The following is a 14,076-nucleotide window of genomic DNA, read 5'->3' on the forward strand; positions in this document are numbered from 1 at the left end:
CTGGACAAAAAATGCAAAGATGCATCTTTCTATATAAAATGGTTTTGGAGTCACTCATTACAAAAATTCTAGTGCTAACCACAATAACTAGTATGTATTTCAAAATAAGTGACAAAATCCATCAAAAATAATTGTCTACTTAAAAATTCATTCCGATAACACATTGTATGCTTAACTTTCTAAATTTAAAGAATACAAATTAAACCAAAAATCGTTGCTAAATAAAAAGATACTGCAATCAGACATATTCATGTTTTAAATAATTAGTCTCTGCTCATCCAAAGAATAACCTTAAATAGGAAATATGCCATCCCAAACCCCAAAACAATCTTCTCTTTCTGAAGTCTGTTCAAATTTTCCATTTCAAGAGCTATTAACCGTCTGTTTAGCTTGGCCATTTGCCTTCTCAAATGCAAGACCTCCTCTGCGGGGGTCAACGGATCTCCTCCACCTAAAGTAAGAAATAGTTATCGTAATATTAGACAAAATTAAAGTTTCTTTTAAATACCTAAAGGAGGAGTTGATTCCCTATATGAATTTGACATGGAAAATGTAGAATCATTTATTCTGACTTTGGCTTTTGGTTTGGACACTGGTAGTTTCTCTTCTGCAGCAGAAAATTCTTCTTCATAGTCATTTACTCCTGGAAACACATACTTGTCAAGTGTTAAGTTTCTTGGAGGCGTAGCGACCCGAGGTAAGTCTGATGGGTAAGGATCAGACTTTATAATCGAATTATCAAAAGCAATTTCTCGCGGCGGTGCTCTTGTACCTAAAATTCAATGACTGCTTAAATCATATCTACAATTTTTATAGTTATTTAACTGGCAAACATAGTAATGATTTCATAGCAATCGCAATGCATCGTGAAGGCTTATTTATGTCACTGTCAAATAATATCTATATGGAAACGACATACCAATGTGTTGATGTTGTCCGACCACCAGTATTCTTTCAGGCACGTGCATATCAAACGAGTCCTTGGTCCAAAAATTTCTAGTCTCACCATTCACCTCCGGATTAAAGCTGATTCTATCGGGCACCTTCATCTTCTCATTAATTTCTACTTTGAAATTTGCATCTGTCACGAAAGCGTCTTCGGTATAATGTGAGGGGCTGGCGTTAGAAGTCATTTTAAGTGCTAAAAACTAACTGACAAACACATAAAATTGTCAAATCCTTTAAGCTACTAGCTTAATAAGATAAAAAGATTGTAAAAAACGTTACAAACAACACTTGCTATTCTTTCGTATCAACATTTTATGTATTTTGCTTCATTAACAATTTTAATGCTTTATCTTTTCATACCGTTCCAATTTGACAGCTATAGAGGGAATGGACAATTAATCAGCTGGTGAGGCCACAGACTAGGTTCGGTTAGTTTTATCAGGAGGTTTTCGTTTCTTCTATGCATACTTTCAATCTTGGAATTTGTAGCAACCAGGAACCGATTCTAAAAATAACATTCAATTTTATGCAGCGTAAAGACAAAATGGATATTTTCGAACTATAATATTTTTGACTTGTATCCTAACTACCGCAAAATCTTTGAACACCATCCCGACAAACAGCAATATTTTTCTGAAGTCATTTGCCAATAATACAATTGTATATAGTTTTATACATCTCGTTGGTTTTAGATTACATTCAATGTGAATATTATCAGCATAAATACCGATATACATACATACTTACAATACTATGTACAAATCATCCTGATGGCTCCTTCAGAACTTCACTGAAACTAGTTTCGCAGGAAGAATCCAGAAGATTTGTAAGTATTAGTGGTATTACAGTAGCCTGTGGAAGTTACTTTGAAAAATTATACCTATAATAAGTATTTGAAACTTAATGTTATTTTTGCGACTTTTCATTCAATCAATTTAAATGTCACCCATCATCATTATACAATACGTCTAATGCTTTACAAAATTAAGCAAAATAAAAGTAGTAATAACTTCTTACCTCAAGAAAATTAGCCAGCTTGCTGTAAAACTTGCGTTCCTAAAGCGAACTTCAGCCAGTTGTATGTCTGGTTGTATATGCTAGAAACGGAGTTTTCTGTAACTCTATGTACATAGTTCACTAATGGTTTAAGTCGGCAAATTTAATTAAATTCAACCGACCGTTTCCCACGAGCGAATTCCCCATCCAACGATATTTATTCCAAAACTATTATTGGATTACGAAAAAGGGTGGCGTAGCGCGCGTAAAACGCACCCCGCGGATTTTATGTGTCGACACGGGGGTGGTTTATTAAAACATATCGTCGCCCCGGGGACTGATTCATTAAACCGCCGACACAATATTAAACAAGTCGCCCGTTGCAATTAAAAAGCGCGTTAATTAGGTTATACAGCGGTTGCGAGGCGCAAGTATTATACGCCCAACTTTGTTAATTTTGCTTTTAGGTATTTTGGTTATGTTTTTAATTAATGAGGGGCAACTTGAGGAAGCTCACCTTTTGTTGCGAATACTTATTAAACTACCGTTATTTAAGACATACCTATTTCAAACTCCAATGCGAATTGGACTAGGATATTTTATTTTGTTCACATGGGCTGTGGTTTAAGCGACAAAACTGTTGACACCATATAGCTACTAGAGATACAGAGGCCCTGCCTAATAATGGTAATGTAGGAACTTATGAAACAACTATGAAATAATTTTAGAGGTCAACATAAGCATGTGCGAGATTTAAAATTTACTTTTAAACCAATGACCTTCCCGCATTCAATAATCAATATGGCCGCTGACAGATTGCCAATAAGTTTGGATTAATTAAGAGGCATACGCGGGAGACCATTCCCATCTTTATATCATAGGTACCTGAGAAGCATCAATTTTTGACCGTAGTATATATTATCTAATAACTATATGGTTCAGACTGTTGAGTCTCACTTTTCTTGGTGCCAACAATCAAATTGCTTATTCGGAACGCCTCACTATTTGGTTGAGCGGAAAAGTTATGCGATCATTTTAACATAACCTCAACATCATGTAACATTCGATAAAAATATGGAGCCGGTGGAAACTCAAATTTGTATGAACGGTGATAGTCGGCCTATAATAATAAAATGGCCTATTGTTTGTGTGCAGCGAAAAAAAGATAAAACACTTAAGATAGTGTGTAAAAGTTTAAAAACAAAAACAAGACAAATTAAACATTAAACTCAAAAGTTCCTCTTTATAATACAGCAATTATAATTTATTAAAGTTAATTTTAATAATTGTGTATGATTTAACTTTTTAAATTGAAACGATTGAAATTGAATATATTGAACAAATTAATTTAACAAGTAACAATTTGATTGACCAACTTACATGTTGGTAACATAGCTTTATACAAAAATCAGAATTCCAGGTTTTAGCGAACTTTTCAAATGCTAATAATAAAAATTATCATCAATGACATTTTTGAAATAAAATATTTGTCAAAAATTTTTATTACGAAATTTAAATATTTGATATTTAGTTAATTAGAATTATTAAAATTATTAATTGAATGCAATTTTGAATTGGACGCTGTAAATTACGGTGGTTTTTTATAAGTTTTCTGAAGTCACGATGCTGCAACTAGAACTCTTCTTCTTTTTTTTTATCCATTAAGACATATATTTGATATTCCAATATAGACAATACTTTGCTGCTGCATATGATTTAACGTTAACAATATAATCGGCTATATACGGTGGAACAATTACAAAATTATATAGATTGCCCACATGTCAGCAAGTTCGATTCATCAACATTCCTACATTCCTAAATAGTCGGTCGAAAATACTCTTTTACTGTAAAAATAATTTATCAGATTAATGTCTTAAAGGAGCTGCCAAAAAGGAAAGAAAAATGCTAGTGATGCTAGTGTGCCCCAATTAAAATGCTGCTAATTTAAATTCAAACATTTTAATTCGTCACACATTTTAATTCTTCAATTATAGAAATAGCAATTATTTAAATCGAGTTAAGTAAATGTTTAATAAGCATTTAATATCAGAAATATCTTTCATCCCATTTTTTTTATTTGACAAATTAAAAAGGAAAAGGTAAAACATGGAATTCTGACGTTTGAATATGATTATGTTACCAATATTTATGATCTATTAAATTGTTTCTTTATTTTATGTTTCATGAATTAAAATGTTTCATGAAGTTGATTGTTGGGAATGTTAGTTTGGTTCATTGTATGTTGCAGAAGCTTTGGTTTAATATTTCATTTTAATGAATAATTTTGTTTTACAAATTATATTTCAATCGGTTAACCGTTAAACATTAAAATTATACAAAAGTAATGAAACAAATAACGCAGTTACTTATTTTTCTCAAACTTTTCAATGTAACTTAGAAGTTCAAGAAACATGAGAGTCATTGAAATGGAGTATTATACCATTTGTATAATACACTTTAAAATTGTCCAATGTTTTTCAACAGGCAAATTAAATTAAAAATGTTATTTAACATAACATACTAAACAGTTACAGTTGCATATTTTTTGTTTCTATTAAAGAATAAAGCTGGGTTCCATAATCCAGATTGTTATTTCAAATTATTCCTAATTGCGGATGCTTTCATATAACAAACCAAATTAAAAGGTTTTACTAAATTGTTAATAACTTCACCAACAACATTAAGATCAATGTCCTCTACCAACCCGTTGGTAGTAACTTCTTCCAAATTAAATTCTTAAAGATTAGTTGACTCCGCACAAAATAGTTACTAAAAAAAAGATAAATTTAAATAATATAATCATACTTTTTACTGTCAACACTATCAACGACACACAAATGAAATGTTAATTAATTAAACTCTTGAGTAATGTGCCAAATGATCTCAACTGTTCTGTTTTTCTCTCATAGCGATGGTTGTGTCAATTGGAATGCACCCTTGGTCTGTTTCTAAATTGCTAAATACATAGTTATCTAAGCCGTAACAACAGTTTTACGTTTTTTAGTTTTTAAATAAGTTGTCACAATTATTCTTACCATCAGGTTTATCCTCACATCCAATCCCGAACAAGTTATGGTTGTTTCCAAAATTGTGGTAATGATTTTATCATTACAACCAAGAACAACATTAAAATTAATCAAATGTTTCGAGCTTATTGTATCCAAATATTACAGGGTTTTTGAACTAGTGCCTTTTTAAACCAATCAACTTTTGTTTTGCGCGGTTCTGTAAACCAAACAGTGAAAACGACGAGCAATCTGCCTGATCGAAAAGGACGCAATTATTCAGTTATTTTTGACGTCCCGCAGGCTCGTCGTGGTAGCTGATAATCAGGTGATCCAGCGATTACATCTATGACATTAAGCGCTCGGCTTAATTGAAGGCATTGTCCTAGCCTCTTCAGGAGAGGTCTTGTTCTCGCAGTGAATGGCCCTCATCAGGCACGTGTCACCGATTAGGGCGCCCCCGAAATTTCCGGCGCAGTTTGTTGGTCAAACGATGCGATTTTGACGATTATCGTCGTTGATCGAAAAGTTGCGTCGTTTTTTTTTTTATTAAGCAGACAATTAAAATTAATGTCTTCGTTTTTAGAGGATGGGCGATCAAGTGCACTTTTCGTCCATCGACAATTTTTTAGACAATTTGAAAATTGTCTACATAAAGGATACGCACATACAAAGAAAATTTATACTCTGTTACTTAATGCTTAAGAGTTGTAAATATGTCAAGGGTAGCGTGAGTGGTAGGACCGCTAGTTGACCTACCTGTGCTTTGGTGTTTAAAATTAATATTAGAGTTACTTTCTGGCAGGCGGTGGTAAAGTTCATTCTTGACAATGACTGGTGTTTCCGAAGGGATTAGTAAAACTGCCCTTTCTAGAAATGAGAAAATTAATTTTCTCAATTTGTTCAGTGCTTTTCGCCACCAAAACTCAACATGAGTTCAAATGTGACTGGAGCTTAATAATCAACAATATGCAAACTTGTACACGAGGATAAACGGGGCCCCATCAAGTCACCAAAGTTAAGTATGGGAAGAAAAGAAACTGTAATAAATGAGGATGAAAAAAGACAATAGCTACCTTAGACAAAAGAATGACTGAAGTGGAAAAGGGTGATTTCGTTTCATTTATGCATATGAAGAAATTGTGGAAAACTTTGATGGAAATGAAATTTAAAATAAATTTAAAACAGAAAATCACTTTTAACAGAGAAATACTAGAGACACGACTTTTAAAATGCGGAACGTTAAAACCCTCTTGCAAGAGGGAATAAAGACGGTGGATTGTGAACACTGGAGAAAGCGAGTCTAACATGTGATTGAAATGGAAGAAAGAATGCGGTAAGCTATTGCTGCCCAGAAAACATGTTAGAGAACACTGCAGAGCCCATTTTTATTTCCCTGGGCTGCAACGACTATAAATTATCTGACCACTAGCAATATGATGACTCAAATTTACAAGTGGTTTTCTAAATAGTATTTTTTTTTTACTTCTTTTTAAGTTTTTATTTACTTGATATTAGTCTGGCCCTAATTTAGGTGTGTAGGGAATTTAAAATCGAATTACGGAATTTATCGGGAACGATCATGTATTTGAACTTTACGATATAATATTTAAATTAGCCAACTTGTATAACAATCAACGTGAAATTTGCATTTTATTACTTTCTAGGATTAAGAAACGAAGTATAAGCCTATTAGTTGTAAACTTACATATTCACATTGCTACAAAAAACATCTAGATCTACGTTACATTTATAACAATTAGGTTTTAAAATTAGTAGTAGAGCAACTTTTTCCACAACCATCTCGGACAAAGATTTGAAAGATAAACACATTATTTTATTCCATCTGTCTTGATAACGCTGTTTCAACCGTTGATTTAGCTTTTTCCCGCGTTCCTCGCTCACGTCACTCAAAATTTGTTATTTGGAATTGCAAGCAATACCTACATGTCATACATATACATAATTTTATTGTTTTTGCTTGTTAATAAATTGTCGGCAACTTCCACGCAGTTGTCGCTCTTATTGTTGCCCAGAAAACATTTTGTGATAGCGCGTTTTTTTTTTCAATTTTAACTAGTTTGTTCTTAAAGTTTTCATGCTCTCGATCAGTTACCTTCGTATGGCGTTTTACGTCAACAAGAGAAAAATAGCAATATTTTAAGGTAAAATAATATCCAAACGCTCATTGCAAAACACAAAATAGTTAACAGGGTTAGATTTGACATTGTGCAAAATCAAAATATAATTCAATTTTATCAATTAAATTCTAATTTATAAATTATAAAAACTCGGATTAAGTAATAAAGGGTTTCGCCCGCTTCATACATTCCTATTATATGAATCTTGTCTTATTGCGGTAGATGTCACATGCTTCTTGAGCGCCAGTAATAGGCATTGATTGGTTGCTGTACAGGTTTAATGACATAATCCCAAACGAGTTCGATGGGACTCACTTCTGGTCGATAAAGCCGTTCTATAGTTAGCTATGTGGGGACGAACCTTATAATCCACAAAAAGATGGTTAATTTTTTTTTTTCAAGTAAATCAATGAATCACATTTAATTGAATCCAACAATTCTGTCAACAATTAGTTTTAAAGCGCCAAATCTTAAATACAGTCACATATTTCAAATATTTCATTTTACCATCCAAATTATTTGTACACCCCTCGTTTCGTAAAAACAAGCTGAAGTCAAGCGGACTTTATAAATTAATAATAGCAATAATAATGACTTTATTGGTATAAGTGAATAAGCAGAGTGGCTTAAAAAAACAATTATTTGGTGACAAAAGATAAAAACGTACTCTACAAAGATAATGAGCCGGTCTTATAAATCTACCCTACTAAATTTAAAACTAATGAGACCTTTTAAGCTACTCGGTACTTTATTGTAAGAGCTGTAACCTTGGTACCTAATTGATCTTCTGTTAGATTATGAATAAGTCATCCCTCATAGCAAACCACCATTTTGGCAGTCACTCCTCTGTATTTCCTTATTTTTGCTACGGCAATTGAATAATTTTATCGGAAAGGATTGTCTAGCTGCTATGCTCTTTTGGTGTTATATTGTGGGGAAACTCAATAAAATATATAAAAATTTTTCGTATGCAAACAAAAACGATCATTGTCAACCGCTGTTTCAGAATCTTGGGGTTATGCCACTGCCATTGGTATACAGGTATCATACGGTACCTATTAGAAATTGATAACTCAAAAAATATGTTTTCAGTTCACTCAGATAGTCATTTTCTCCTCAAATTTACTTCGAACTAGGAAGCTTAAATACACTAAAAACATGGAATATTTTCTTGACCTAAGTTTATATAACTTAATTAATTAAATCATTAACTTTTAAAAATTTCAAAACCAAAATAAAATCTTTTTTTTAGCATTGTTTTTACTCTGTAGAGGAATAGAAACAGAAGATAAAAGATATTATCTGATTACCCGATCCTTGATGGTGGCGACAGTTTGGTTGTGTTTGGTATCTTCCTTTTTTTTTCATTTTAATCCCTGTTGTTTTTATATGTTATTTATTACGTTGTTATACCTATTATTATTGTAGACTTTATCTAATCGTAGGTATTATTGTATATTTTTTTCTCTTTTGTATTTAGGCGTGCTGTAAACATACTATGTATTGTAATTCAGTCAAATAAAAATCTATTTATCTGTCACACCTGGATTCGCTGACAGCGTTTCATATCAAATTCTAAGAGTCATCGACAGTACACATCACAAAAATTGTGACCGAACCAATCTTTCAGGTTGCAGTTTTTTCGACCTTTTAATAAATTACTTTGGTTCTATATAAGTTTAAGATTGGTAAAGGTTTTTTTTAATAAAATCGTCAATATATTTTGTCGTCGTCCAATACCATACCGAAGTTCCTAAAATTGTTGGTAATATCCAGTTTTTCTACAGTACTGTTTAATTAGTTTCGATGTTGTGTTCGTAAAGCTGTGCTTGTAAATAATAACAACTGACATTTTTTGGGGTTTAATTCCAAGCAATGTTTCTTAAAAGCTGCAAAAAAGGGTCTTAGATCCTCATTTACTTTATCGTAAGTACCTAAAATTAGTTCTAGCTTAAAGGGCAAAAGAGTAAATATTACTTTGCGTTTTAAATATTATTCTGCAAATTTTGCATTTTAAAAGTATTTTTTTAAGGAATCATTAAAACTGCTCCGTTACATTATGGACAGGACTTTACTTTATTTACTCTTTCACAAAAAAGAAGAAAAAGAAACGCTATTTATATTAAAAAAATATTTCAATTTTATTTTAGAAAATGTCCACTTCATTAATAATTTCCTTTGTTATGGACGGCTTTGTCAAGTACATTCTTATTTAGAAATAATATTTCAAAAGCACTTTCTGCAAAAAAAATCAATTATTCTACATGATTTGTGAGCCCATTTTTTACACAAACCGACTTAACTATTTTCTTCTTGCTCTATTTGAGCTAAATATTCGTTACTAGTCTATGTTTTTTTTAGCTTTTTAAACTTTTTTGAGACACCCTTGTTCTGCCTCTTAGTAGTTCTTTCTTCGTCCGCTTTCAACGCATTATCTTTTGTTCTTGTGTTTTTTTAACAACTGAGCCAATGAAGATTTCGACAACACTTCTTATGGAAATGTTCTGATTTATAGCATCTTGAGGTTGTTCATTAGACCTTACCTCCTTTAATTTATTTGTTTCAGAGTTTACAAAAAAAGTTTAATACAAATGTTGCAGAGTAGTACAAAAGAAACCTTTATTCTATATTTTTTTATGTATTTAGAAGGATACGAAAAAGGTAGGAAAGAAAAATATATTTTTTCTTATAGAACCTTTATCGCTACGAGCGCTATTCTGAATTAACTATTAACATAAAATCATCACTTAGAGGGCCCTTCTATGAGGATATAATACACAGGACCTTTCATAAGAAAAAAAAATATTTGCTACTGTACATTTCGAATGATCTAACATATGAAACCTTAAAATGTAGTCTAAAAATATAATTCTTACATATAACCAAAATCGCTAAATATTCGCCACTAGAAACGGCATTATCCACTTCGCATAATATAATATAATATTTAGTTTAAACAGAACGATTTTTTTAACGCAGGCACCTGTAGACATGAAGCAAGGCACTGATTTCACTGTTGACAACAATATGTCGCTATGTGCTGTGGACACGGGACTTCCATAGATGTTAATATATTGTCGAATGTGGTAAGAATCTTAAGTAACCGGTTCGCAGGCTGTCTAATGCAAAAAAACCCTTCCCTACCTGTACGTTGAAATTGAGATCGTTGGTCTAACAGTACTTAATATCTAACCCCTCCGGTAATTTGCCACAGCAAAGCACTGTTACAGAAATCACTCCTCGGGCAATCAATTGCCGTTAAAATGAAAGAAAATCTATTTGTTATTTATATTATTTGTTTTGTTTTTCACTTCCGTGTTGCCGAAATTGCTCGAAACGCCTAAATGGCTGCGCCCACGGTCGGAAAACAAACGAACGTCGAAGCGGAGGGCGGCACTCTCAGGGGCTAACACACCTTTTTATACTTTGCTCGCCGTATAGACATACCAGGATGCATTAATGAATATATATATAACCCGGTTAAATTACACGGTGATGACTATGAATTTTTTTCACCCGTCCCTGAATAAGTCGCGTATCACTTCGGTGTTTTGGAAACTACCTGAAAGCTTCAGGCTTTTCGAAAAAATTAAAATATGTGCCCAAATTTAACGCGACACTGAAATTATCTAGTTGACGCAACTCTTTTTCACAATGTAAAAAATGTGGTAAGCGAAGTTTACGATCGCATGGTATGTTAGTTTGGTCCAACTGGGGAGTAACATGTCGTTAGGAAACTTCTGAGCGATGCATATTTTCAAAAAAATGGCAAAAGAACCTTCAATATATCAGGATTTCACTATTTTTCTTGCTTGAAATTATAAGAAACATTTGAAACATTTACCTATACAGGGCGTCCAGTTGTAAAGCAACAGATACTATAATAGAAAATAAAAAAACTTACTTTTTACAAAGCTTCTGGATTCCTCCTGCGTCGGTTTTTGCTGAGTCGAAATTGCTGACGTTTCGACAATCATCCTGTTGGCTCCTTCAGAGCTTGACTGAAACTGTTTCAGGAGGAATCCAGAAGCTTTGTAAAAAGTATTACAGTAGTCTGTGGAAGTTTCTTTGAAAAATTAATAAAATTTGCAATAATTCTGAGACGGGTAAAAATATTAAATTGAAAATTGGCGCTTCAGTATTTGTGAGAAATTTGGTGTTAGTTTGAATCTAGAGGGAGCGTCCTTCAATTTAATAATGAATGCAAAACTGAGCCTGTTTTGATTTAATACAAAAAAAGTAATTATTTTATGCCGCTGTATTATGGGACTTAGTAAATATTTAATTTAAATTAAAAGACAAAATATCAGCACAAATAATCAATAAAAACACTAGAACCAATAAATTGTACCAATTCCATTGTTGCGATCGATACACCTGACCCCTAAGTCATTCTCGAGCATCAACCGGCTGTGTGGGTACTGGGTGTTATAAATCGGGTTCCAAACAATCAAAGAAGGTTCTAATATCGAAGGCCCTCCCTAGCGAGTTATCTGTAGTTCCCGACTAAGCGTTGTTCTTTCACCTCAACAGGTGCAGATCAGCTCGCCCGATTGGCAGCCTGAGGCTTCGGCTCTTCATTGGCCGTTCTTCCTTTGTCTTAGGGAGCCACCATCATGTGGGCCGGCAATGCAGCTACAACGGTTCTCGCTCGGTGAACGAAGGCTATACGGATGTCACGAGTCGTTGCTTTAAATTTAATTGAAAACAAATAACGGACATTTTTTTTGTATTGCCTTGGCAATGCGCTAATCATGTAATTTTTTAAATAGAATAGTTTTGTAGGACCCTATTGTTTATTATACAGGGTGTTATTGAATAAGTGTCTGATATTTCCCAGTATGAATTTTTGAGTATTTTTAAGCTGTCCAAGTGGTTTTTTTTTGGAATTGGATATTTCCAAATTGTGATTATATCAAACCAAAATATTTCGAAAACCGTAGCTCCTAGCAGTAAGGTACGAGCGCTATTCTGAATGAACTATTAAATATTACCATAACGGGTTTTTAAAATCAACATTTAAATGGTCCTCCTATAAGGAGTTTCATAAGAAAAAAAATTTTTCTTTGCTACTATACATTTCTTAAAACGTGACCTAAATATCTAATCGTTATATACTGCAATAATAATTTTTTCATACATTAAAATGTAATACAAGGTTTTACAAAAAGTTATAAACCTTCAAAAATGAGTAAAGAGAAGTAGGTAGCGCTATCTACAAGTAAGAGTTAAATTAATAACAAATTCGTGTCAAAACACTTCAATTTTCGTTAAAAAGTCCGCATTATTTAGGAAATTATCCAGGAAAAATAAAAACAGAATAGTGTGCATATCTCGGAAACAAAGTATTTTATAGTGAAGCACTTATTAAATAATACTGTGTAAGGTTTACAAAGATATGCTACAACTGGAAATGAGATAATTCAATTTGCTGATCACGCATATCTGACAGTTGAAGAATATAGTAATTGTTATTCCGAGGAGTTAATGAGCACTAAATTTTATGACGATGTTATAAATGAGTTACTCATGCTTTCTCATTTGGTTATAAATAATTAAACATTTAATGACAAATTATTCATCAGAAAGTAATCAGACCTCTTGAATCCCCAAACTTGAATTAATCAAATAGATCAAATCAATAAAAAAGCTTCTTATCGACTGGTTTAAATAAATTTGTCCTTTATGTAATTTTGCTTAGGTACTTATGCAAAATTATTTACTGAGTGTCCAGTCATCATAAAATTGTCTATTCCTTTATTACTAAAGTATTGTTGTTTTTAAAGTAACGTTTATAATATGCAACGTACGTATACAATTTTTGAAAATTAAAAATTTTATGCTGATTGTGTCAATAGAAAATAACACTGGATTTTGTGTCCTATAAAGACGACTACTAAACATAATATTTCAACTTAGTATTTTGTACTACTTGCAAACAACATGAATGAGTTACGATATGGCCTAAACATCAATTTCAAGAAAACTAAATTCATGATGCAACTCATAGAACGGGTCGAAAAATATCAACATCTTGGCTGTTGGCTGCATGCAGACTGGAACCCTGAAAGAGAAATTAGAACAAGAATGAGAAAGCAAGTGCAACATTTATAAAGTTTAAAAACGTACTGAGCTGCAGAGATATCCAACTGCAACTACGTTTGCGCTACGTGGTCTGTGGTCTGTCTTGCTCTATGGCGTAGAAGCGTGGACCACGAAAACTAGCAGCGTAAATAGAATAGGAGCCTTGAAAATGTATATATCCTTGATCGATAGAGTAACAAATGAAGAAGTACTCAATAGGATTCAGAATTATTTAGTACCATTAAAAAAAGGAAAACCTCCTACTTGGGACACATAATTCGAAATAGAAAATATAACATCCTACAATTCATACTCAAAGGAAAGATAGGGGATAGGGAATAGGTAGAAATCAGCTGTTATGGGCGAGAAACATCAGACATTGGAAGGGTCTGAAGACTATACCAGAGCTCATAAACACTGTAAGAGACAAAGACAGATTCCAACATGTGGTCGCTAACACGCAGTGAATGTAAACAAACAAACAAAGTAAAAGAAATTATTGTTTTCTATATTTAAAACACACAACTACAAGCACACAAATTTTCGGCCGCTCTCTTGCCTTTTCTACACCTTGCGAAGAACATTAAAATTTATACAGTTCGAGAAGTGAAGGTAGTGGTTAACTCCTGCAGTTGGGGAAAGTTGGGGTGCCAGAACACCCGCAGCTACCGGTGAGTACCCTGTTTCGGTTATCACCGTTGTGTGTTGCGACATTGTACCTACGTAATTATCCTTTCGGTTATAATGTTGTACTCAGGGAATAATTAAATTCCAACAAGCTCGAAGTCCTCTTGCGTACTTTGAGTTTTCGAACCGCTGTGTACTAATTAATGTAAAGCAGAAGAAAGTCGGAAGCAGATGGCAAATAATTTCGACTGATTGGCTGATTCTAGATTCCA

At 33.0% G+C, this 14,076-nt stretch overlaps 1 protein-coding gene and 1 long non-coding RNA gene across 2 annotated transcripts; one reads left to right on the forward strand and one right to left on the reverse strand.

Moving 5' to 3' along the window:
- Positions 1-79: 79 nt before the first annotated feature.
- LOC132696447 (transport and Golgi organization protein 11) lies at positions 80-1,798 on the reverse strand. Its single transcript, XM_060661264.1, has 4 exons — positions 1,696-1,798; positions 920-1,453; positions 509-772; positions 80-451 (listed from the first exon to the last, which is right to left on the reverse strand). Exons 2-4 carry the CDS (start codon positions 1,131-1,133, stop codon positions 264-266), a joined length of 666 nt encoding a protein of 221 aa, XP_060517247.1. The 5' UTR covers positions 1,134-1,453; positions 1,696-1,798; the 3' UTR covers positions 80-263.
- On the forward strand, positions 1,707-11,800 carry LOC132696448 (uncharacterized). Its single transcript, XR_009618028.1, has 3 exons — positions 1,707-1,774; positions 10,073-10,179; positions 11,627-11,800. It is a non-coding gene; the product is annotated as an uncharacterized LOC132696448 (long non-coding RNA).
- Positions 11,801-14,076: the final 2,276 nt, after the last annotated feature.

This window comes from Cylas formicarius, unplaced genomic scaffold (genome assembly GCF_029955315.1).
Source record: "Cylas formicarius isolate icCylForm1 unplaced genomic scaffold, icCylForm1.1 PGA_scaffold_1__22_contigs__length_36826433, whole genome shotgun sequence".
Classification (NCBI taxonomy): domain Eukaryota; kingdom Metazoa; phylum Arthropoda; class Insecta; order Coleoptera; family Brentidae; genus Cylas; species Cylas formicarius.